The 25,781-nt window shown below is 38.9% G+C and overlaps 2 protein-coding genes across 11 annotated transcripts in view; one reads left to right on the top strand and one right to left on the bottom strand.

Moving 5' to 3' along the window:
- Positions 1–669, bottom strand: part of RPAP2 (RNA polymerase II associated protein 2) — a 113,558-nt gene extending 112,889 nt beyond the window's left edge. For 8 of the 9 annotated variants that reach the window (XR_011258443.1, XR_011258452.1, XR_011258442.1 and 5 more), the window contains exon 1: positions 195–655. Coding sequence is in view for 4 of the 9 variants with exons in the window: in XM_069597829.1 (XP_069453930.1) it covers positions 195–267 (73 nt within the window). In the remaining 5 variants the exon portion in view is untranslated. Of the gene's footprint in view, positions 1–194 lie in introns of all 9 variants that reach the window. The other variant, XR_011258440.1, reaches the window with a different exon arrangement.
- The window catches only part of GLMN (glomulin, FKBP associated protein), a 45,000-nt gene continuing 19,541 nt past the window's right edge, over positions 323–25,781 (top strand). The window contains exons 1-11 of one of the 2 annotated variants that reach the window (XM_069597888.1): positions 323–437; positions 1,290–1,352; positions 1,753–1,878; positions 6,548–6,667; positions 11,068–11,176; positions 12,249–12,489; positions 14,004–14,106; positions 21,845–22,032; positions 22,437–22,490; positions 23,901–23,931; positions 24,037–24,126. In XM_069597888.1, the coding sequence (XP_069453989.1) occupies positions 1,314–1,352; positions 1,753–1,878; positions 6,548–6,667; positions 11,068–11,176; positions 12,249–12,489; positions 14,004–14,106; positions 21,845–22,032; positions 22,437–22,490; positions 23,901–23,931; positions 24,037–24,126 (1,101 nt within the window). In that variant the 5' untranslated portion in view covers positions 323–437; positions 1,290–1,313. Of the gene's footprint in view, positions 787–1,289; positions 1,353–1,752; positions 1,879–6,547; positions 6,668–11,067; positions 11,177–12,248; positions 12,490–14,003; positions 14,107–21,844; positions 22,033–22,436; positions 22,491–23,900; positions 23,932–24,036; positions 24,127–25,781 lie in introns of both variants that reach the window. The other variant, XM_069597896.1, reaches the window with a different exon arrangement.

Here is a 25,781-nt window from a genome sequence, read left to right as displayed (position 1 = left end):
GTCAAGAGTTGGGGATTCGGACGAAGGTCTTTCCCAGAAGGCGAGAGTTCGGCGGTAGAAAGCTCTTGGCCTTCTTGCCCCCGAGGATCTCCTTCCCTGGGGCAGCCTTTCGGGAGCGCCCGCATGCCTCCGTCTGGAATTCTGTCGGGGCCGAATTCTCAGTTCCAAACTTGGGAAGAGGCCCTTCCTCCTACCTGGGACATCTCGGGAGGCGCGGGGACGCCGGGCTTTGCGGCCCGCAGAGCACGGTCCGACCCAGTCGGCCATGGCATGCGTCGTCAGTGTCGGAACCGACCTTGGCGTCTTTCCCCCCCAAGACTCCGCCTCCCGTCGCGCAGCGCGGGGCGGGGCCGGCTGGGAGGGGAGGGGCCCGGAAAGCAGCGCGGCGGCGGTGGCGGCGGCGGAGGAGAGCCGCGAGACGGGCGAGAGGCCTGGCGGTAGGTGGATACACGCGGGGTCCCTGGCGGCCGGGGCCCGCGGTGGGAGGTGAGCCGTGGAGGACCCGGCTTCGGGGTCGAGGCCTCCGTGAGATCTGGGGCCCAATGGCCGACGCAGGCAGGAACCGGGAGAAATGGCTTCCCTTGGATGCAGCCTGCACGCGCGCTGGGGTTTTATTCGCTGCTGTGAGGATCCGGCGGAACCCCGTCTCTACTACTGGGCCTGCGAACCGGGCGGTGTTGCCCTGAGGGCGGCCTGTTGCCTGTCTTCGCGCGATACAGTGATTTCACTATCACAATTGATTATATGGGGCGGGGCGCAGTACATCTGTTACAGACAGATGCTCGGGTCAGTAATGCTTGTTACTCTTGGGGTGGAAGGCATCCCAACTTTCATCCCCTCCAGTGTTACATTCCAATTTCTGTCAAATGGGACATTAAAAAAAAAAGAAAAGAAAAAGGCTCCCTGATAATTAGAATTGATTTCAGGCCCACCTTTGGGGCGCAGGGGTGGAGGAGGAGGGTGAAGACTGTCTTTTAAAAGATCTTAGGGTAAATTTGTGCTACCTCTTGGGAATGAACTAAAGACTTTCTTTCCCCTTCAATTTATCTTTCAAAATTATGCTCCAAAAAAACTTAAAGGACGAAAAAGAGGTTTTTGTTCTTCCGTTTTTTGTTTTAATTTCTTAGGCTAACGTTTCAGTAAAAAAAAGTTTCAGCTTTAAAAACTTTCCATTTTCTTTATTGTATTTATTAATAATTCATCAGAATGAAGTAACTTATACTGAAGTAACTTATGATGAAGTAACTTATTACTGATAGTTAACAGTGTATTTATATGATAAATTTCAGCATCAAAACTGGAAAAAATAAGGAATGGCTGTGGAGGAACTACAGTCCATCATAAAGAGATGTGTAAGTAATTCTGTTTTTATTTTTAATGACCTTTCAGAATATGGGAAGAGCACAGATTATTTTTAATTACCTGCAGTCACTCAAATTGTTAATCTTCTTTAATCCTTGCTTTTTTTGACCTATGAATAAATAGCATGAAGGCAGGAAGACAGATTGGATATGTCACTTAGGGAAATAATCTTTACACTTTTAATACGGATCCTTATCATAGATTTCTTTGGCACAGTGGATTTCAAGGCGATTTATTGAAGTATTTTTTTACCTAATCCTAATTTTCATACATACGCTTATGTGCAGCTTATCTAGAATTTAAACAGATTTCTTTTTTTAGAGAAAAATCAAATAGTTATTGAATTTCCATTTGCCTAAACATACTTGTTTTTTTGTTTGTTTCTGCCAGCAAATCCTAGAAGAGCAAGACTTTAAAGAGGAAGATTTTGGCCTGTTTCAGTTGGCAGGCCAAAGATGTATAGATGAAGGGCACATAGATCAGCTATTAGAAATTATTCAGAATGAAAAGAATAAGGTAAGTACAATCTTTCTGAGTACTTTTTCAGTCTTTACTAGTAAGAGAATAGGCACATGATACTATCATTCATCCATTCAGTTTTTTCAGCAAACATTTAAGAATCAACTTAAATATCCACTATAGAAAACTGTGGAAAATAAAAAGGAAATAAGATCAGTTATATACTTTAAGGTGCTTACAGTCTAATGGAAGATATAAACATGTAAAGAACTAGCAATAAAGAGGCAGAATAAACAGATGGTGTGTATCTATTAAATCATTTAGCTTCTCCAGAATAAGTGTTACAGTTGAAATATAAGTAAAATGTAAATAATATTTTGGGAGAGCTGGATGACCTTATTGGCCAATATAATCCATCATCCGGCTATAATTGTCTCAGAAATCATTCTGCACAATGGGAAAGGATCTTCTTGGGATAAGGAACAGGAGTTTATTAACACCACCTAATTTTGTCTTTGGACTCATCCCAGTCCCACACTTCCTATATAAGACATCATCTTGTTTCAAGGAACATACTTTCTAGTCCTATTTATTTATAGTTTTTGTAGGGACTTCCTGGCAGTCCAGTGGTTAAGACTGGGTGTTTCCTCTGCAGGGGGCACAGGTTCCATCCCTGGTCAGGGAACAAAAATCTGGCATGCCATGTGGCTCCACCAAAAAAAATTTTTTTCTTTGTTATAACATTCTAGTCATTCTGGCCTAGGATTACATACAGGGCACTTTGATTGTATTTAGATTACTAAAATCTTTTAATCACACATTGTTATAGAATCTATTACTAATTCAAAGGGCTTATCTCTTTTTATTTATAATTTTTTTAGTAAATATTAGAATGTTTTATTTAGTACATTTGTTTTTGATATGTATTCGTAATACCACTGTAGCCCCAGATAAAATAATGCTTTCTTTAACTCCTTGGTTTTTCCCAATTGCATTCTCAGAGGAGAACCTTTGAGAGTATCTTACTTTTAGCTAATCGTAATAAAATTAATAAAAGTTAATAATATTTATTGTGTATCTACTATGTGCCAGATGCTCTTAGGTGCTTTACATCTTTTAACTCACCAATCTAGATAGCATATTGAAAAGCAGAGACATTACTCTGCCAACAAAGGGCCGTCTAGTCAAGGCTATGGTTTTTCCAGTGGTCATGTATGGATGTGAGAGTTGGACTGTGAAGAAGGCTGAGTGCCAAAGAATTGATGCTTTTGAACTGTGGTGTTGGAGAAGACTCTTGAGAGTCCCTTGGACTGCAAGGAAATCCAAAAAGTCCATTCTGAAGGAGATCAGCCCTGGGATTTCTTTGGAGGGAATGATGCTGAAGCTGAAACTCCAGTACTTTGGCCACCTCATGTGAACATGACTCATTGGAAAAGACTGTGATGCTGGGAGGAACTGGGGGCAGGAGAAGAAGGGGCCGACAGAGGATGAGATGGCTGGATGGCATCACTGACTCGATGGACGTGAGTCTGAGTGAAGAGCTCCGGGAGTTGGTGATGGACAGGGAGGCCTGGCGTGCTGCGATTTATGGGGTTGCAAAGAGTCAGACATGACTGAGCAACTGAACTGAACTGAGTCTCTCCTGAATCCTCTGATAGGATTTTCTAGATAAGGAAAGTGTCACTGAAAAATTAGTGACTTGCCCCAAGTTACTTAGCTTTTACGTGACATTTGACATTTAGATCTGTACAGCCTGGTGTCAGAGCTCTTAACTATTTTCGTCAACCTCCATAGCACTGTGTAGCACTTGCAGGAAGTTTTAGAGTAGAATAGAGAGGACTGATTGTGAGATTGAGACAGGTGACATGATGATGGGGTTTCTAGCCTCTGAAGAGATAATATATACTGAACAGAAAAAGGCAATTTAAGAAGGGGAGAAAGTTCCTTTGATGGAGGACAAGGAAGTTGGCGTTGTTCACCAATGTTGAGTTTAAGATGCAACAGGTAATTGAAAAGTAATGTTTAGAGCTCAGTAGAGAAATAGGAGATTAAGATGTAGATTTGTGTCTGACTGTTAGAGATTAGGTGATTGTGATAGACTCGAGCATAGTGAGGCTTAACCTTAATAGCTTGAGAATCACCTTGGTAAAGTGTGGTTGTTTATTTTTTGGCTGAGCCGGGTCTTGGTTACAGCATGTAGAATCTTTTTTTTTTTTTTTTTAGTGTGGCATGTGGGATCTAGTTCCCTGACCAGAGATCAAACCTGGGCTCCCTCCAGCCTGCATTGGGAGTGCAGAGCCTTAGCCCCTGGACTGCCAGGGAAGTCCCATGTGTGGTTTTCTCAATTCAAAGGTTCAGATATCGATAAGACAGAGTTTAAAAGTACACCTTAGATTTCTTTTCTAAGAAAGGTGACAGTCAAGATTGATCAAGACTTACTATTAATCCACTTTGTGCAAAACAAAAAAAAGTGTTTTTTAAAGTCATAGGAATGAAAAAAAAAAGTAAATAAAGTCATAGGAATGGTAGTTTGTCCTAAGATGCTATAGTGCAGGGATTTCCAACATTAGTACTATTGATATTTTGTAGCAGTTGTCACCCCAGTAATGACAACCAAAATGTCTCCAGGCATTACCAAATGTCCCCTGATTGGGAACAAAAGCACCCCCATTGAAGCCACTAATACAGTGGAAAAACTGTGGGCTTTGGAGTGGGACAGCCTTATATGCAAATCCTGACTCTGCCACATTTTAGCAGACATTAGGCATCTCAGTAATCTCTAAACTTTGGCATTCTCATCTGTCGGTTGGGAATAATTATTATTACCTGGTACAGTTGTTTATATTAAACTAAACAAGATGTAACTTCTGGATAGTTAGTATTCTTCCTCATAATGATTCATTATTTACATAATTACTGGGGAACTTGCAGCTGAGATTATGATTGTATGATATGTTGTCACAATCCTTATTTCAACTCAGATATGTAAAATTTTATTCAAATCTGGAATTTCTCTTAATTATACTCAGAGATGGGCTTCCCTGGTGGCTCAGATGGTAAAAGAATCTGCCTGCCTTGCAGGAGACCCAGGTTCGATCCCTGGGTTGGGAAGATCCCCTGGAGAAGAAATGCTACCCCACTCTAGTATTCTTGCCTAGAGAATCCCATGAACAGAGGAGCCTGGCGAGCTACAGTCCACAGGGTCAGAAAGAGCTGGACATTACTGAGCAACCAACACATTCACTTTCATGCCTGATAAACTTCTGTTTCTTTAACAAGCCTTAGCATAACCATCCTTTGTTCTGGGAAGCCTCTCTCACTTTCCCTGGTTGGAAGTGACTATTCTGCTCTACTTTATCCTCTCCTTTATTATTTTATAAGACTGAGTTCATGCAGGGAGTAGTGTACTGATCTGTATTCTTCCTAGATGTATTTTCTTTTGAGTGAACCTAGAATATGAATCCTCTGAGGATAGATTGCTTATCTGATGTGTTTTTTTCTTTACTTCCTGCACCTAGAGTATTCTAGGGTCCTTTCAAATATGTTTGATAAATAGTAATGAGTTGAAGTAGAATGCAGGTCAGAGAAGTGCAGTATATTGCTAATAGTTTTGAAAATCAGTGGTTTTGCTCTAGGGTGGCTTGTATTTTTTTCTTTGAAAAGTTCTTTTAGATTTCTAAGTTTAGAATGGGTAGTAGGAAATTTCTTTTTATTAAAGTTGATTCTGAAAAAGCCAGATTAAGAAAGAAAACTTTAAAAAATAGTCCAGGAGAAAGTGGAAAACTAATACACTTGAAGGGAAACTAGAGATTGGCTAGAAAACTGACTTTACTGCCTTAAGACAGAAAACGACACCAACATTTTATTTTACATCTCAACATTTTCAATTTTACATTGGATTTCAATAAGCTGAACAGTTACAGTAAAACATGTCACCAAGTTCTAATGATGAGAAGCAAATGACTGAAAAAGTTTTTCTACTTAGTGGAAAATTTCTAGAAATTGTTCCTCAGTCATAAAACCTTATATCTCCTTTTATTTTTTAAGTCATCCAGAGGCCAGATGTTGAGAAACTGGGGTGAATCCTTTCCCTTTGCTCCAAACAGTTGGCAGCCTATAATACATTTTAATTAAATAATTGCTTTAGAAAAAAAAGAGAATCAGTGGTTTTGATAATGAATGTGAATAACTAATTATAAGTTCAACTTTTAGTTGTATAAGCATTCTGAAATATCTTTGAAAATAGAAGCTGTTTGTAGACGAGAAGGTTGATGAAGTGGTATCCCTTTTATGTTTACAGAAGTTACATGATTATAATATACTTAGAGATTCTCCAGTGAACTTTAAAAGGTTCATGAGTGTTGACCGGATTTCTTTATGAATTGGGAGCAAAATTCTCCATGAAAATTTTAAGTACTGCTCATATAAAGCAAATTAGCTCTCTTGTTGGAAATAGAGGAACTATTTAAATCCTGGGACAGACTAACTTACCTGATTAAAAGTAAAGACTCATTTGCCTTTCCTCAGTGTAAGTATTAAAAACCATTTTAGAACTTGTTATCTCTTAGCTGCCAGTCCTAGGAAGTCAGTGGGGAGATGTCCATGGACACACTTGCCTCATCTTTTCTGTTTTTGAGGAAATTGTAAGCTTCACCAGGTTAAGAAAGCTCACTGTGAGAGTCCTGTAGATGGCAGTATTTGCTTTACTCTGAAAACGTTTTTACAGATCATTGTCAAGAATATGGGCTGGAACCTTGTTGGTCCTGTTGTTCGATCACTTTTAAGGATTGAGAAGGAAGATGATAAAAGAAAGTGTCATTTCCTTCTGCTTGATTTATTGGTAAAGGTAAGTTAACAACACTAGATTCACTTTGTTGCAATGTGCAGCACTATTTTATAATTTCCTTTAATGTTTTTGGTGAGAAAGCTTTTAGTACATGAAAATACAGGAGGGAACTCTTTGGAGAAGAGGCCCATCCTTATTTATTGGATGGGCAGTTCTATTTCATTTTTCACAAATTTTCCGGATATAAGAATTATCCAACCTTATTTTCAGTTCAGTTCAGTCGCTCAGTTGTGTCTGACTCGACAAGCCCATGAACGGCGGCACACCAGGCCTCCCTGTCCATCACCAACTCCTGGAGTTTACCCAAACTCACGTCCATTGAGTCAGTGATGCCATCCAACCATCTCATCCTCTGTTGTCCCCTTCTCCTCCTGCCTTCAATCTTTCCTTCAATCTTCTGCTTCTGTTAGGTCCGTACCATTTCTGTCCTTTATTGAGCCCATCTTTCCCATCAGGGTCTTTTGGAATGATTCAGCTCTTTGCATCAGGTGGCCAAAATACTGGAGTTTCAGCTTTAACATCAGTCCTTCCAGTGAACACCCAGGACCAATTTCCCTTGGATGGACTGGTTGGATCTCCTTGCAGTCCAAGGGACTCTCAAGAATCTTCTCCAACACCACAGTTCAAAAGCATCAATTCTTCCTCTTTATACTCCAACTCTCACATCCATACATGACCACTGGGAAAACCATAGCCTTGACTAGATGGACCTTTGTTGACAAAGTAATATCTCTGCTTTTTAATATGTTGTCTAGGTTGGTCATAACTTTCCTTCCAAGGAGTAAGCATCTTTTAATTTCATGGCTGCATTCACCATCTGCAGTGATTTTGAATCCCCAAAAAATAGTCAGACACTTTCCACTGTTTCCTGATCTATTTGCCATGAAGTGATGGGACCGGATGCCATGATCTTAGTTTTCTGAATGTTGAGCTTTAAGCCGACTATTTCACTCTCCTCTTTCACTTTCATCGAGAGGCTGTTTAGTTCTTCTTTGCTTTCTGCCATAAGAGTGGTGTCATCAGCATATCTGAGGTTATTGATATTTCTCCTGGCAATCTTGATTCCAGCTTGTGCTTCATCCAGCCCAGCATTTCTCATGATGTACTCTATATAAGTTAAATAAGCAGGATAACCATATACAGCTATGATGTACTCCTTTTCCTATTTGGAACCAGTCTGTTGTTCCATGTCCAGTTCTAACTGTTGCTTCCTGACCTGCATACAGATTTCTCAAGAGGCAGGTCAGGTAGTCTGGTATTCCTATCTGTTTCAGAATTTTCCAGTTTATTGTGATCCACACAGTCAAAGGCTTTGGCATAGTCCGTAAAGCAGAAATAGATGTTTTTGTGGAACTCACTTGCTTTTTTGATGATCCAGCAAATGTTGGCAATTTGATCTCTGGTTCCTTTGCCTTTTCTAAAACCATCTTGAACATCTAGAAGTTCACGGTTCATGTATTGCTGAAGCCTTGCTTGGAGAATTTTGAGTATTACTTTACTAGCGTGTGAGATGAGTACAATTGTGCGGTAGTCTGAGCATTCTTTGGCATTGCCTTTTTTTGGGATTGGAATGAAAACTGACCTTTTCCCGTCCTGTGGCCACTGGTGAGTTAACCAAATGTGCTGGCATATTGAGTGCAGCCCTTTCACAGCATCATCTTTTAGGATTTGAAATAGCTCCCCTGGAATTCCATCACCTCCACTAGCTTTGTTCATAGTGATGCTTCCTAAAGCCCACTTGACTTCATATTCCAGAATGTCTGGCTCTAGGTGAGTGATCACACCATCATGATTATCTGGGTCATGAAGATCTTTTTTATATAGTTCTTCTGTGTATTCTTGCCACCTCTTCTTAATATCTTCTGCTTCTGTTAGGTCCGTACCATTTCTGTCCTTTATCGAGCCCATCTTTGCATGAAATGTTCCCTTGGTGTCTCTGATTTTCTTAAAGAGATCTCTAGTCTTTCCCATTCTGTTGTTTTCCTCTATTTCTTTGAACTGATCGGTGAGGAAGGCTTTCTTATCTCTTCTTGCTATTCTTTGGAACTCTGCATTCAAATGGGTGTATCTTTCCTTTTCTCCTTTGCTTTTCGCTTCTCTTCTTTCCACAGCTATTTGTAAGGCCTTCTCAGACAGCCATTTTGCTTTTTTGCATTTATTTTTCTTGGGGAAAGTCTTGATCCCGATCTTCTATACATTGTCATGAACCTCTGTCCATAGTTCATGAGGCACTCTGTCTTTCTGATCTAGTCCCTTAAATCTATTTCTCACTTCCACTGTATAATCATAAGGGATTTGATTTAGGTCATACCTGAATGGTCTAGTGGTTTTCCCCACTTTCTTCAGTTTAAGTCTGAATTTTCAATAAGGAGTTCATGATCTCAGCCACAGTCAGCTCCTGTTCTGTTTTTGCTGACTGTATAGAGCTTCTCCATCTTTGGCTGCAAAGAATATTATCAGTCTGATTTTGGTGTTGACCATCTGGTGATGTCCATGTGTAGAGCCTTCTCTTGTGTTGTTCGAAGAGGGTGTTTGCTATGACCAGTGCGTTCTCTTGACAAAACTATTAGCTTTTGCCCTGTTTCATTTTGTGCTCCAAGGCCAAATTTGCCTGTTACTCCAGGTGTTTCTTGACTTCCTACTTTTGCATTCCAGTCCCCTATAATGAAAAGGACATCTTTTGTGGGTGTTAGTTCTAGAAGGTCTTGTAGATTTTCATAGAACCGTTCAACTTCAGCTTCTTCAGTGTTACTGGCCAGGCCATAGACTTGGTTTACTGTGATATTGAATGCTTTGCCTTGGAAACGAACAGAGATCATTCTGTCGTTTTCGAGATTGCATCCAAGTACTGCATTTCAGACTCTTTTGTTGACTATGATGGCTACTCCATTTCTTCTAAGGGATTCCTGCCTGAAGTAGTAGATATAATGGTCATCTGAGTTAAATTCACCCATTCCAGTCCATCTTAGTTCGCTGATTCCTAGAATGTTAACATTCACTCTTGCCATCTCCTGTTTGACCACTTCCAATTAGCGTTGATTCATGGACCTGACATTCCAGGTTCCTATGCAATATTGCTCTTTACAGCATCGGACCTTGCTTCTATCACCAGTCACATCCACAGCTGGGTGTTGTTTTTGCTTTGGCTCCATCCCTTCATTCTTTCTGCAGTTATTTCTCCACTGATCTCCAGTAGCATATTGGGCACCTATTGACCTGGGGAGTTCATATTTCAGTATCCTATCTTTTTTCCTTTTCATACTGTTCATGGGGTTCTGAAGGCAAGAATACTGAAGTGGTTTGCCATTCCCTTCTCCGGTGGACCACATCCTGTCAGACCTCTCCACCATGACCCGTCCGTTTTGGGTGGCCCCACACGGCATAGCTTAGTTTCATTGAGTTAGACAAGCTGTGGTCTGTGTGATCAGATTGACCTTATCTTAGAGCCACTGATTCAGAATCTTCAAAGAAAAACCTAAAAAGATGTATTTTTTTTTTAACGTAGCTTATTATATAGATGTACAATTCATGCTTTAGATAATTTACAGAGGTAGTTCATGACCACACTAATCTTTTAGCAATGTTGAAAGTAAAATCAGATCCCAGTCCTCTTTTTTCTGTGGTATGTTCCCCAAAAGAATATACCACAAAGAAATCAAAAAAATAAAACCTAGAATGCTAGTGATCACAGTGGATGTAGAAGTAGGAAATAGACTAAGTGTAACTGATGACTTTAGAAAGAGGCTCTGAGTAAAAGGTTAATAGAGTTATAAACCAAAAATGATAGTTAAGAGAGAGAAATTCTAAGGGAAAAGTACATTATAAGAAGTCACTTAAAGATCATTGCAAATAAACACAAATATATACTTGGAAAGAAGGAACTCCCTAGGTTTTAGTTATTAACTGTGAGAGCTTTCAGAAAAACAAGGCAAGTGAGGTGATAAGACCAGTCAGAAAGCAATGCAAAGTTTTGTTTCTTCAGGAAAGACAAAAGAGACTCTGCACTCATCTAAACACCCTGGCAGTGTGAGATAGAAAGGTCCCACCTGCTGGAAGCTCTGGGAAATGAAGGCAGCCTTCAGGATAGACATCAAAGCTCAATAGAAACCTCAGCTCTGGTGATCAGGCTGTCCTTTCCCCTATTTCTCTAACTTTTCCATTAATCAGTACTTTAAGTCTCTTAAATGTAGCTGTCCATTAGGAGACCCTTGATTGCTTGCTTTCATAGAGTCACAGACTCTGGGTTTTGCCAGTGTATTTTTTAAAAACATTTTTATCAGATGTTTTACTGTTAAGCAAAAATAATTATATTATCTCAGAATATGCCTTTTAAAAATAATAATAATGTGGCCTTAAATACAACTTGTATTAAACAGGTTCAATTGTGAATATTTTTATAGTTATGTAATCCAAAGGAATTATTGTTGGGTTTGCTTGAACTGATTGAAGAGCCCTCCGGAAAACAGATATCCCAAATTATTCTTCTTTTACTTCAGCCGTTACAAACAGGTAATGAGTATATTGATACCTAAGTGTTCCTTGCTTTATTTGTGTAAGTGCCTTGACATTACTCCAAAATGTCAACAGTCTACCAAAGTATAGTTTATGCCTAATTATTGAGTACTCTGCTTAAACTAGTAATAGCAATGCCAACTTGAATCCTACTGCCCATAGAAAGATGGCAATACCTGGCACAGTGTGGGTACCCAGTAAATATTTTGTTGAATGTCATGCCCCTTTTCACGTGCTTTGTTATAACCTATAACTTTTTGCCTAACCTTCCTATCTGCAACTTATATTTAGAATTTTTCCTGTAAACATATTTAAAGGATATGTTTCGGCTGTTCTGCACTGCTCAATCTGATTTTGTTGTGGTAGCCTTGTATCTTAATTAAGAATGGTATCAGGCAGGGCGTTGCTCAGCCTCTGCCTTAGGAGGTTGGGATTAGGAATAATAAAGGTATTACTGAAGAATGAAACAAGTGGAAAGAAAAGTTTTCATGACTGAGTAAAAAAAAGTACTGGTAAGTAATCGACTTTGGCAACCAAGGCAGATAGTATTTATGCATGGGAAGAGACTACCATTTTATAACCAACGTGTAACACAGTCTATCAGAAGGACCTGGGATCAGAAACTAGAGTAAATTTGTTTTAAATGTGAATGCCCAGCAGATTTGTATCAATTGAAATATTTAAAGTCTTCTAGAAAGAAAAATCTAATACTGCTACATTTCATTTTTACAGTGCTTTATAGTTTACAAGATACTTGTTCTTATTTTATGCTTATAACAACCAAAGAATACAGAAAGAAGTACTTCTTTAAGTTTTAAGTATGTAACCTGGTAAGAACATACCTAAACAAATTTCCTGGCATCTGTTGTAAAGCACCATGATCATAAGATGCTCTATTATTTTATGCACCCCTAAGAAGGAAAAAAAAATACTGCCATCCTGATATCAGAGCTGTCAGAATGGGGAGAGGGAAACTGTATGTGGTAATTTGGCATTTATCGGACTTATTCTTCATTGTTTAGTATACTTCATGAGGCAGCCTCAAGTAACAACTTGGTCTCTGTTTTAGTGATTCAGAAACTTCGTAACAACAAGGCATATTCAGTTGGGTTAGCATTGTCTACACTTTGGAGTCAGCTCTCTCTCCTTCCTGTTCCATACTCAAAAGAACAAATACAGGCAGATGACTATGGCCTTTGTCAGTGCTGCAAGGCTTTAATAGAGTTCACTAAACCTTTTGTGGAGTGTGTCATTGATAACAAGGAAAACTCAATGGAAAATGAGAAATTAAAAGATGAAATACTGAAATTGTAAGTATATTTTTAAGAACAATTTGTAATGAACTTAAGTATTTGATAGTTCAGTTATTTAAAATGTTTCTTTGTTTTATTTGTGATGGAAAGTAAATCTAGTTTCAAAATTTGAATTTTGGAAGAATATGGAGTTCAGTTGATGTAACATGGGCATTTAATGATATTTAAAAAAATTAAGTATCATATACACATGTGGCTCAGATGGTAAAGAATCCACCTGCAGTGAAGCAGTCCTAGGTTCAGTCCCTGGGTTGGAGGATCCCCTGGAAAAGGGAACAGTTACCCACTCCAGTATTCTGGTCTGGAGAATTCTATGGACAGAGGAGCCTAGCAGGCCACAGCCTATGGGGTTGCAAAGAGCAGGGCACAACAGAGTGACTTTCACTTTTCAAAAAAATTAAACATCCATTTTTTTAGTTTACTTATATTCTTTTATAGATTGCCTTTACTCATCATGGTAAGTGAACAATAGCAGTGGAAGAATAGATAGTTGAAGCTTAAAGAATCTGTTTTTTTCCAGGGGAATTATGTTTTACTCTCCCTTTGAAAGCAGCAGAAGATGCACCAGACAGTTGAAATTCCAATTTGATAACAAAAACAGTAGCAGAGAACCCAGTAAGATTCACCCCAGGGGTACTATAGGCTGTGCATAGGAGTACTGTGTGTTGTTGTCAAGCACTTGACATGTGGTTAATCCAAATTTAGTGCTGTCAGTGTAAAATATTCCCTGTATTTCAACAACCAGTTATTAAAAGAAATCCTAAAATATCTTAATAATTTTTATACGGATAACATTGAAATAATGTTTCTAATACATGGGTTAATAAGATAAATTATTAAAATTAATTTCCCTTTCTACTACTTTTTTAGTGTGACTGCTAACAAATTTTTAATTACATATGTGGCTTTAATTATATACAGGACTCTGTTAGACAGTGCTAGAGTGCTAGACTGGATTATATTGAATTACATGTACCAATAATTTTTGTTTTAAAGTTTGGGAGACTAAAACTGCTGTCAGCTTTCTATCTTGTCAGGCTAGGATATTAAACCTTTTTTTTTTTTTTTTACCATTTATAAAACTTATTATTTCATGAAAGAAAATATATTTTAACTAAAGAAATAGGTAGGGCTTAATCACAGAATAAAGTTTGATTTTCTAAATAAAACAAATACAGCTCTATGAAAAAAATTACTGCATTGTCCTGATTTTCCTTCAACTTATGAAAACTACATATACACTAGCACTGTCCTAAGACAGATATTCAGTATGCGCCAGTATAGTCCGGACATGAAAGTGACTTTGCACAGTGAGTCTAGCAAAGTATTCTTATGCTCTCCCCATTAGTAGTAAGAAAAATCTTATATCGCCAGTTTTACAGGCCATTGAGTTATTGGCTATTTTATTTTTTATTATTTTTCATGTTATTTATGTTATTTTTCATGTGAAAACTAGTTATTTTATACTTAGGAAGTGCTGTATTGATAGTTACCTATTTCTTAAATTTTAGTTGTTTGAAAAGCTTGAAATGCCCTTTGCTGACAGCACAATTCCTTGAGCAGTCTGAAGAAGCTGGAGATGATCCTTTAAAGTGTTTTGCATCTGAAATAATAGTAAGTACATCTAATTTAATTTGTTATAAAATCTGTAATTAAAATATTACCTGCTATATTCTCATCTGTGGCACATGGACATGTAAATTGACACATATATTAATAAAGCAATATGTATTTTTTATAGAACATAGTTAAGATGAAAAATAAATAGCAATAATTTCAATAACCAGATATAAATAATATTAACACCTATACAGGAAAATTCTGCCGTTTTCCTGTGTCTTTTTCCTTTACTTTCACTCAAAACATTTCACTTCTGACATTTCTGGTCACAAAATGTGTGGGTTTTTTTCCTCCATATGAAACAATTCTGTAGCACCAACTGGGCATCCTACAGTTTAACTCAATTCTGACACTTAACTACCTGGAGATAGTGTCAGATTCCACAGGTTAAGGACTTAGTCCCATGAGACTGCTCCCTGTTTCAGATGCCAATTGCTAGTCTTAGGTTCCCAGTTTACCTGCAACTTCTGTCTGGATTGGCTACAAATGGGAGATTCCGTGACCTCCTGCTCTTTGGGTTCGATTATTTGCTACAACAGCTCACAGAATTAAGAGGAAACCTTTACTTTATTTTACTAGTTTATTAAATGATATGACAAAGGGTGCAGAGGAACAGTCAGATGAAGAGATACATAGGCCGAGGTGTGGGAGGGTCCCAAGCACAGGAGCTTCTAGTCTCATGATGCTGGAATACATCACGATCCCAGGACACTGTGATCTCTAGCCTGGAAGCTCTCTGAAATTCATATTTTGGGGATTTTATTGAGGTTTCCTCATTTAGACATGATAAAACATTAACTCCATTTCCAGTCCCTTCCCTTCTATAGAACTGGGGGATGGTACTCAAAAGTCCAAGCTTCTAATCATGGCTTGTTCTTTCTAGTTACCACCCCCTACCCAGGAGCCATCTTAGTGCCCACTCAGAGTCTCTTTACTAGAACAAAAGATGCTTCTAGTGTCTTACAACAGAAATTTACAGAGGTTTTAGAGCACTTTGTCAGGGACAGGGTTAAACACCAGTGTTAGAACAGATGTTCCTAGTGCTCTTATCACTTAGAAAATTATAAGGGTTTCAGGAACCCTGAACCATCATGCAAAATGCTGGGCTGGCTGAATCACAGGCTGGAATCAAGATTGCTGGGAGAAATATCAACAACTCCAGATATGCAGATAATACTACTTTAATGGCAGAAAGTGAAGAAGAACTAAAGAGCCTCTTGATGAAAATAAAAGAGGAGAGTGAAGAAGTTGGTTTAAAACTCAACATTCAAAAAACTGAGATCATGGCATCCAGTCCCATCACTATAGAAGGGGGAAAAGTAGAAGCAGTGACAGATTTTATTTTCTTGGGCTTCAAAATCACTGCTGACAATGACTAGCCATGAAATTAAAAGACACTTGCTCCTTGGAAGGAAAGCTATGACAAACCTAGACAGCATATTAAAAAGCAAAGACATCACTTTGCTGACAAAGGTCCGTACAGTCAAAGCTGTGGTTTTTCCAGTAATCATGTATGGATGTGAGAGTTGAACCATAAAGAAGGCTGAGCACCGAATTGATGCTTTTGAATTGTGGTGCTGGAGAAGACTCTTGAGAGTCCTTCCCACAGCAAGGGGATCAAACTAGTCAATCCTAAAAGAAATAAACCCTGAATATTCATTGGAAGGGCTGATGCTGAAGCTCCAGTACTTTAGACATCTAATGTGAAGTGGCAGCTCATTGGAAAAGACCCTGATGCTGGAGAAGATTGAAGGCAAAAGAAGAGGGTGGGAGAGGATGTGATGGTTAATCATCACTGACTCAGTGGACATGAATTTGGGCAAACTCTGGGACATAGTGAAGGAGAGGGCAGCTTGTCATGCAGCCCATGGGCTTGCAAAGAGTTAGGACACGACTTAGCAAGTGAACAACAAGAGGAACACTGTGCCAACAACCAGTAGCAGGAACCCATATATATTTTCTGTTATCTCACAACACCTTCCAGATGTTTTTCTCCTTTAATAGTTTTATTTATATATATATTTTTCTTTTTTTTTTTAAAGATCCTAACAGATAGTTGACTCTTCAGCATGTTCAGGGGGTAGGGGCACCACACCTCTAGTTAGTCAGAATTCGTGTATACCTTATAGTCTGCCCTCTGTATTCAGGATTTGAAATTTGAGGAGAGATGGGGGAATTAGGAGAGGAGATGCCAGAACTTTAGAGAAGCTAGATTCTAAGATGAGAGATGATTGGTAACTGATATAAACAGATATGTAGTTAAATAGTAGTGAAGAGGTTATGAGTGATAAAGAGGGAGGGGGAATGGATTTTCCCAGGACTATATAAAAACCTGGGGCCTCTTCATTGTTAGAAGCTAGAGCACAGTATAAACCTCTAGAAACAGTACAGACTTCACCATTTGTGATATATGTACCCCATTTTAAGAAGATGGCTATGAAAGTTGGAAGCTTAAAGCTGGGAGTGATGTAATCACAGTTTTGAGTTCACCACTGTAATGGAGGATGAACTTAACTGAAATAAGAATGGAAGTAGGGAGATCAGTTAGGTATCTTTTGGGAGTTAAGTGAGAATGATGAGAGTTAAGAGAGAATAATAAGAGAATGGAAAGAAGAGAAGGCAGATTTGAGAACTTTTTAAGTAGATAAAATTGCAAAGTTTGATCATAGACTGAATTTTAGAAGAATAGTAAAGAAGTGAAGTTATGGACAAGGTATTTTGCTTAATAATAGGACAGGTAAAGGTTCCAGTAATTAAGATAGAGAATGCACAAGCAAGGAGTAGGGGGTTCTGTGCTTTAAATTTTTTTTCATTGTGGAAATTTAAAGACATTCATAAAAGTAGAGGGACCAATGTAACATAGTCTCATGTACCCCTTGCCTCACTTTAACAGTTAACGTTTTTGCCGATCTTGTTTTATTTAGCCTACCCCCCCCCATTGTTTTTGGAGTTGATAAGCAATGTGAAGTTAGTTTATTCTTTTTTTAATGTGTTACATTTTTATTGGAGTATAGTTGATTTACAGTGTTGTGTTAGTTTCTACAATACAGCAAAGTGAATCACTTATTCACATATGCACTATTTTTTAGATATTTTTTCCATTGTAGCTCATTACGGAGTATTGAGTAGAGTTCCTATGCTATATAGTAGGTTCTTATTAGTTATCTATATTATATGTAGTAGTGTGTATATGTCAATCTCAGTCTCCCAATTTATCCCTTCCCCCCTTTTTGCTGTAGTATTTTATTGCAAGCCCTAGATATATCATTTCATCTGTGAGTCTTTATGTATACTTCTCTAATTGGTAAGGGCTTTTTAAAAAATATAACCACAATGCTATTATGACACCTAACCAGATTAGCAATTATCTCTAAAATATATATGTATATATATCTAATACCCGCAGAGAGCCGGTTTTTAAGGGGCAGATTTTGAATAAGTGTGATGAGATTGCCTGAAGAGGCGGATCAGTGTGAGAAAGGAGTTCAGGGCTGAACCCTGTAGGGTTCAGTTCAATTCAGTCGCTCAGTCATGTCTGACATTTTGCAACCCCATGGACTATAGGACGCCAGGCTTCCCTGTCCATTACCAACCCCCATTGAGTCAGTGATGCCATCTAACCATCTCATCCTCTGTCATCCCCTTCTCCTGCCTTCAATCTTTCCCAGCCTCAGGGTCTTTTCCAGTGAGTCAGTTCTTCACATCAGCTGACCGGTGTTGGAGTTTCAGCTTCAGCATGAGTCCTTCCAATGAACATTCAGGACTGATTTCCTTTAGGATTGACTGATTTGATCTCCTTGCAGTCCAAGGGACTCTCAAGAGTCTTCTCCAACTCCACAGTTCAAAATCATCAATTCTTCAGCGCTTGGCTTTCAGCTTTACCCTGTAGGGTACCAGCTCATAAATGAGCCCATCAGAGAGACCAAGAAAGGAGAGTCCAAGCGGTGATGAAAATACCACAGAAACTGAAGTGGTAGAGTTCCGGAATAAGAAATGATTGCTGCTGTTAAATGCAGCAGAGGTAGCCTGTAGAGTTGGAGTTGAAAAGCGTCCGCTGGATTTAGGAAGTATATGGCATTGATAATCTTAGCAAGAGCAATTTGAGTGGAGTGTGGGAGACCAAAATCAGTTGAGTAGATAAAGGAGTGCATGAAAAATGAGACAAAGGAGATCACTGATATAAGCTATACTTTAGAAGAGTTTGGATGAGTAAGGAAGAAGGCAGTAGAGAAGACATGAAGGTAATTGGGAGAGAGAGGGAGGCTTGAGCATATTTATAGGCTAAAGGGGCAGAAACCGTCAGAGGGGAAAAGAAAAGTGTTATGGAATAACTGAAGTAATGTGGCAGGAGGAGAGCAGCCAGCTGGGTACAGGATCAAGGACACCTGGAGAGGAAGAACATGTAGAATGGATATGCATGTAGGAAAATTTGTAGCAGAAATGGAGTGTTATAATCAAGGGAATCAGACCCACTTGCCTCATATTTCTTAAGAATGAGGAGGTAGAAATGAGGATTGAACAGGGGGCTTCAGAAGACTGATGAAGGTTTGGAATATTGAGTGGAATGAAAAGAGAGGGAGAAGACCAAGAAAGCGTTAGTCAGTAGTGCTGAGCACTTGGGGTCTGTTGTTGGCGACCACAGCTGTAGAAATAAGTATTTGTGTGGTTTTTCTCCAGTAGTATCAGCTGTCTGGGTGTTGAAGTAGAAAGGTGAATTGTAGCTGTCTTTCCAAGGCTGGCATTTTATTGGGTACACGTAGCTAAAGGAAATATAGGGTGCAGATAATTCAAATAATAGTGCATTGGTTGGTTATGGGAAGAAGCGGATTAAGGAGGGACAGATGGGTAGGTTAAAAATGAAGGCATAATAATACTAGAGAAGTCAGAGGTAGATAAGTAGGTTGGTAGGAGAGATAAGAAATTGTGGTCAGAAAATGAGATGCTGGAGTTTAGGTATCTAATATGGAATAGCTCCAGATGTTGATAGAGATCCAAGATGGAATTTGGTGCCAAAATGGATTAGAAATTAAGGTCATTAGAATTCAGTGGTCAGAAACACCATGAGGCTGACCTGCTATAGGAGTTATCTGCACAACTCCAGGATCATAGCAGGAGCTGGATGGAGAAAAGGCATGTGAGCAGATACCAGCCTTCAGTGAACATGGGGAAATGACCAGAAAGTCAGCATATGACAGAGATGGGGACAGATAAAGGGCAGTATGACATCTGCTTCAAAGGAAAATGTGCTTTTGCCTGAGAGTGCAGGAAGAACTAAGATAATACTAAGCCTCTACCCATACCACCCCTCCCTGCTGCTGCTTTACTGGCTGTACGATGTAAGAGATGGGAGAGTATGAGCAGCTCCCACCAGAAACCAGTCAGGTTTAATTAGAGCACTGAGCTACAACAAACATCCTATGAAGAGGTTGAGGGTAATAGGAAGAGGTTCTCAGATCTTAGTGGAAGGAGCATTACAAGGAGAGCCAGCAGTGAAGAAGCACAAAGCAGTTAGGAAATAGAGACGAGATTGGGGCACGAGATGAAGTGAGAAGGAGCTCTGAAGGATAATAGGTAAATGTGGCGCATCGCAGCCATCCCTCTGGCACAAGTTGTTTTGGTCGAGTACTGCTTGAAGGCCCCAGGGGTTGCAGCATAGGAACATTTCATGAGAGGGCAAAGACTGCCATGAGAAATTGTAGAGGGTCAGGTGTTGGGTCTGAGCAAGTCAGCTGAGTGACACGTGGATAGACAGTGAAGGCTCTAACTGGGACACGGGTGAACCCCGAACATCAACAGCAGCACTGTAGAATCTGGTTACATATAACAGTTTTTTAAAAGGCTAACCTTACTCTGTGGGGAAAAAAGCAACAACATCTAGTATTGGCTGGATAAAGAAATGAAACTTCATTATTAAGAGGACATTTGGAATCTGAATATAGTCAATTTTTGTTTTATAGCTATAATAAGAATGTATAGCTTCAAAAATCAATATGTATTTAGCATCTGGTAGCTGAATAGCAGTCTCTTGTGACTGAGGAGGAGTTTGCATGGTTGATTTTTATGTTTTGAAATGACTAATGGAGCCATCTGGGATAGGCAGATTTTAACTCCCTAAAGACTGGAAAAGTCTTATTTGGCTTTCTAATTCTCTACAATATCAGGCCCAGTGTCTGGCACTCAAGTACTTATTGAATAAATTAGTGATTGTGTGGAACATCAGTGTTCGTTCTGATTTAGCTGTTTTTGTTGTTCCCTTTTGACTTCTGTTTAGTAGTTTCTTGTGGCCTTTAACTTTCTTGAACTTTTTGGTGGAACTTTCTCAATAAATATTGACATAGGTGTTATGTCATTTTCCTTATAAGGAAACTAAGGCTTTGGAGAGGTTAGGAACTAACCCAGTATCTCACAGCTAATAAGTGGTAGAGCCAAAACTCAGGTTAATTTCATTGGATACTGAAGATCAGATGCTTTCTGGCACATTAGAAATAGAATAAAAGGCACAGGAGCAATCTTGTGATTCTTAAGTCTCTCTTTTTCTCTTTCCTTCCCCTCTTAAAACAAACATGAAACTGTGCAGTTAACACATGTGGGGATGCTTCTCTTTCTCTTAAAACACAAGAGCCTACTAGCCAGTCCATATCCAGCAGACAGTGGTCAGTAGAGCGTTGTTACTAGAGTATTCTTCATTTGATTAGTCTACTGGCATTTCATGATACTTGTATGTCTCACATGTTTAGGTTCTCAGGTATCTCTGAAGCATTTTTTTCATTATAAAATATTCCCTGATGGGTAAGATGGTAAAGAATTTGCCTGCAATGCAGGAGACCAGGGTTCAATCCTGGGGTCAGGAAGATTCCCCTGGTGAAGGGAATGGCTACCCACTCCAGTGTTCTTGCCTGGAGAATTCCATGGACAGAGGAGCCTGGCCGGCTACAGTCCATGGGGTCACTAAGAGTCGGACATGACTGAGTAATACACACATACATAAAATTTACCATTTTAACCATTAACTGTATAGTTCAGTGGCATTGAGTACATTAACATTGTGAATGTTGTATAATCATCACCACCATCTATCTCCAGAACTGTTTCATCTTCCTACATACTTCCTTCAGATTGTTGGCAGAAATTCATCTTCTTGAAGCTACAGGATTGAGGTCTCCATTTGGCAACCTACTCCGGTTTTCTTGCCTAGAAAATTCCAAGGACAGAGGAGCCTGGTGGGCCACACAGTTTACGGGGTCACAAAGAGTCAGACATGACTGAGCTACTGAGCACACACACACTCCATTTTCTTGCTGGCTAGGGACCACTTTTAGTTTCTAGAAGTGGCCTGTAGTTCCCTGCCAGATAGCCCTCTAAATAGGCCCCCTCATAACTTGGCAGCTTAGTTCTTTAAAGCCAGCAGAGGTGAGTTTCTGACTCTAAAGAGGGCCTGGATCCTCTTTAAAACCATTCTTCCTCTTAAGTCAGGCTCACAGAGGATAGTCTCCCTTCGTAAATCACATCAGCTGATTTGGGGCTCTGAGTACATCTGCAAAAATCACTTCACTTTTGCTGTAGAACACAGTCTGATCATGGGGTGGCATCTTGCCATAGTCTGCTGGGTAGTAGCAAGTCTCACAGGTCCTACCCATGCTCAAGAGGAGAGGATTATATAGGATGTGACTATGGGGTGGGAGAGGGCACAGTCGAGTGTCTGCTGTAGCTTCGTTTTTTATCCATTTCACAGGGATTTTTGTCAGCAATTGGATACCCTTTTCCCAAAATGATTTTTAATCATGGAAGGAAAAAGAAGACTTGGGATTATCTTGAATTTGAGGAAGAAGAAGACAAACAGTTATCAGACTCTATGGCTTCTCTGGCGTATCTAGTATTTGTACAGGGCATCAGTATTGATCAGCTTCCAATGGTCTTAAGGTAGGAGTTAGTGTTTATGTATCCTAAAAGGAATAGCATCAGACTCATTTATCTAATGTCCAACATATATTTATTAATGTATTAGTACATTTTCAGTGAAGTTTAAACAAAACCTATTTTTATTCTAAGTATTACTGCCTATAATCTTTTTAAAGCCAGTAATCATCAGTAGTGAAAAGGGTTGTGGGGGAGGCGTTGAAACAGACATAAGGAATGACTGGGACAAGAGTCAGAAAGTGTTAAACTGAGCTTGGTTTTGAAGCTGTTGGGCCAGTTGCCAGTAGGGTGGTTTAAATTGCCATCATCTTTTAACTGGATTATTAATGTAATCCTGAGTGGATATGCGCTTCTAAAAGTACATGTGTATGTGTATGTTTTTATATATACATTTTTTTCTATTTTAGCCCATCATATCTTTTGCAATTTAATATGGGGCATATTGAAGTCCTTTTACAAAGGTAAGATTATTTAAGTGGCATCTCAGAATTAAATAATAGTGTTAAAATAGCCCTTGTCAAGATCAAGGGAAACTACTTTGTCTTTGCCAGACCCTAGTTAATTAATAATTTTATAAAACAGTGAAGCAAGTATTCACAAGAGACAGAAATGAACCAAAGGGATGTTTACAACAAAATTTCTTATTTTAAGCTAAATATAATATTAAAATATTGTCTTTTAAGGAGATTTCCAGTAATCTGCTTCTAGGGTTTCTTTGCTTATTTCAGAAGTTGGTAAATTAAAATACCTCTATCCCACTGCAGCCTATTCCAATCTAAGGAGAGGTGGTCAAGAAAGAAATTCATCCATGGTTTTGCTTCATGGATACAATCTGTGAACTGCATCAAAAGAAAGGAAGTCTTGACTCTACCTTTTATAGCTTAGATTATTGACAGTGATATCATTCAATAGCTTTTCTCATTTGAGGCACCAATAAGAAGAAAAATTTTCTCTTTTTAAAAAAATTACCAAGTAACAGGTATGCAGTTTTCCCAGATAGATACTTAAGAATCTCGCACAACTCTATGCTTTGTTTTCTTTTTCTATAACATGTTGCAATTCTCTCTTGAGATCAGTCAGGGCCTTCTAGTGCTGTCCTGTAGAAATACTAGTGACAGTTTATTGATCCCGTCTCTTCCCAGGTGAAGGAAGATTTGTTACATGGCAAATGTCCAAAGCCTCGGCCTACAAGGCAGGAATTTCCAAGGGTCTCCTGGCACAAGTAGTTACTAACTCTGTAAATTTACTGTATTGTGTATGTGTTAATGATTTTACGTAGTTTCTGTTATATACATAAAATGAGAATGTGTATTGATTTTAATATTCAGTTCTATAGTCTTAAAATTTCCAAACTGTCATTGAGGCAAAAAACGGAACACTTTTAATTCCTTTTATGGTTAGAACAAGAACCCGGAGCCTAAGATCATACTTTTTGCCACGGATCTTAAATATTTAATTAACAATCATTGTAAACCTTTAAAAAATAAATGGAAAGCATTACTTTATATATATATGTATATATATAAAAATAAAGAATTTAGAAGAGCTAACCAATTAATCAATTAGAATACATGGCATTATATCAGGCATAATTTATTGCTTAGCACTTGGTGTTGAAATTCTACTGATCTGATACCAGGAAATAAGCCCTGAGTGGACTGATCATGGTAAATTTTGCTTTCAGTAGCCAAATCAAAAGATAGATCAAAGGTGGATTAAGAATTTTGACTAAGTTCTTCAACAGAATTTCTCCTTAATATGCTTTTTTGAAGTATTTAAAATTCAATTTTTGCTTTATTTTTCCTAAAGTGAAGAATAATTCTAAAGCAATTTAGAAAACCATGTTGATAAATTTTAATACTCTCTTCCAGAACAGAGGAGTCTGTTTTCTCCAAAGGAGTGGTAAGATTTGTTTGCAACCATTATAATTTAAATACACAATCATGTTAACAAATACAGCTGTTGACGTTACCATATTTGTATCTCTGCATATATTTTAATCTGTAGGATCTATTGGAGAATGGTCTATTGAGAATAGAAGACAACAGTCTGCTTCACCAGTACTTAGAAATCAAGAGTTTTCTTACTGTACCTCAGGTAAGTAAAATATGTATTCTAATCTTAAAAAATGCCACTTTTCTATTCTAAACTTAAGTAAAGTTCTTCTCAGACTCTTTAACTGCTTTTTTTCTCCATATCCTTCAAAAACTCTGGTACCTTCCTGTCCAGTAGAACTTTCTGTAATGGTAAAAGTATCCTGTTTTCTGTGCTGTACAGTTTGAAAGGCACTAGCCATATTGAACACTTGAAACGCGGCTGGTATGACATAAAGAACTGAATTCTAAATTTTATTTAATTTAACCTTAACTAGAGGAGAAGGCAATGGCACCCCACTCCAGTACTCTTGCCTGGAAAATCCCATGGACAAAGGAGCCTGGTAGGCTGCAGTCCATGGGGTCGCTAAGAGTCAGACAGACTGAGCGACTTAACTTTCACTTTTTACTTTCATGCATTGGAGAAGGAAATGGCAACCCACTCCAGTGTTCTTGCCTGGAGAATCCCAGGGACGGGGGAGCCTGGTGGGCTGCCATCTCTGGGGTCGCAGAGTCGGACACGACTGACGTGACTTGGCAGCAACAGCAGCAGCTACATGTGGCTAGTGGCTACTATATTTGACAGTATAGCATCCAGTGGGAAATACAGCTTTCTTCTTTAACACTTTGGTTTTGTAGGAACCTTGCACAATGAAGCTCCTTTACTTTATCATAACTCAGGTCCTCAGGACTATATCAAGGCATATATAATTCATTACTACAAAAACGTTTTGTTTTCTCTCCTGTGATTTGTTTTGCCCCTGTTTATTAGTTATTTGCTATCATAGCCAAATAGGTCTTAGATGTCAATTTAGCAAATTGGTTTTTCCATTATTTATATAGAAAAATCAGTTTCAGTTCGGTCGCTCAGTTGTGTCCAACTCTTTGCAACCCCATGGACTGCAGCACACCAGGTTTCCCTGTCCATCGCCAACTCCTAGAACCTACTCAAACTCATGACCATTGCATCGGTGATGCCATCCAACCATCTCATCCTCTGTTGTCTCCTCCTCCTGCCTTCAGTCTTTCCCAGCATCAGGGTCTTTTCCAGTGAGTCGGTTCTTCGCATCAGGTGGCCCGAGTATGGGAGTTTTAGCTTCAGCATCAATCCTTCCAATGAATATTCAGGACTGATTTCCTTTAGGATGGACTGGTTGGATCTCCTTGCAGGCCAAGGAACTCTCAAGAGTCTTCTCCAACACCATAGTTCAAAAGCATCAATTCTTTAGCACTTAGCTTTCTTTACAGTCCAACTCTCACATCCATACATGACTACTGGAAAAACCATAGCTTCGACTAGACGGACCATTGCTGGCAAAGTAACGTCTCTAATTTTTAATATGCTGCCTAGGTTCGTCATAGGTTTTCTTCCAGGGAGCAAGCATTTTTTAATTTCACGGCTGCAGTCACCATCTGCAGTGATTTTGGAGCACAAGAAAATAAAGTCTGTCACTGTTTCCATTGTTTCCCCATCTATTTGCCATGAAGTGATGGGACCGGATTCCATGATCTTAGTTTTCTGAATATTGAGCTTTAAGCCAACTTTTTCACTCTCTTCTTTTATTTTCATCAAGAGACTCTTTAGTTCTTCACTTTCTGCCATAAGGGTGGTGTCATCTGTGTATCTGAGCTTATTGATATTTTTCCTGGCAGTCTTGA

This window comes from Ovis canadensis, chromosome 1 (genome assembly GCF_042477335.2).
Source record: "Ovis canadensis isolate MfBH-ARS-UI-01 breed Bighorn chromosome 1, ARS-UI_OviCan_v2, whole genome shotgun sequence".
In the NCBI taxonomy this organism is placed as follows: domain Eukaryota; kingdom Metazoa; phylum Chordata; class Mammalia; order Artiodactyla; family Bovidae; genus Ovis; species Ovis canadensis.
Note: the sequence above shows the minus strand (reverse complement) of the source record. Positions and strands in the feature narration are given on the sequence as shown.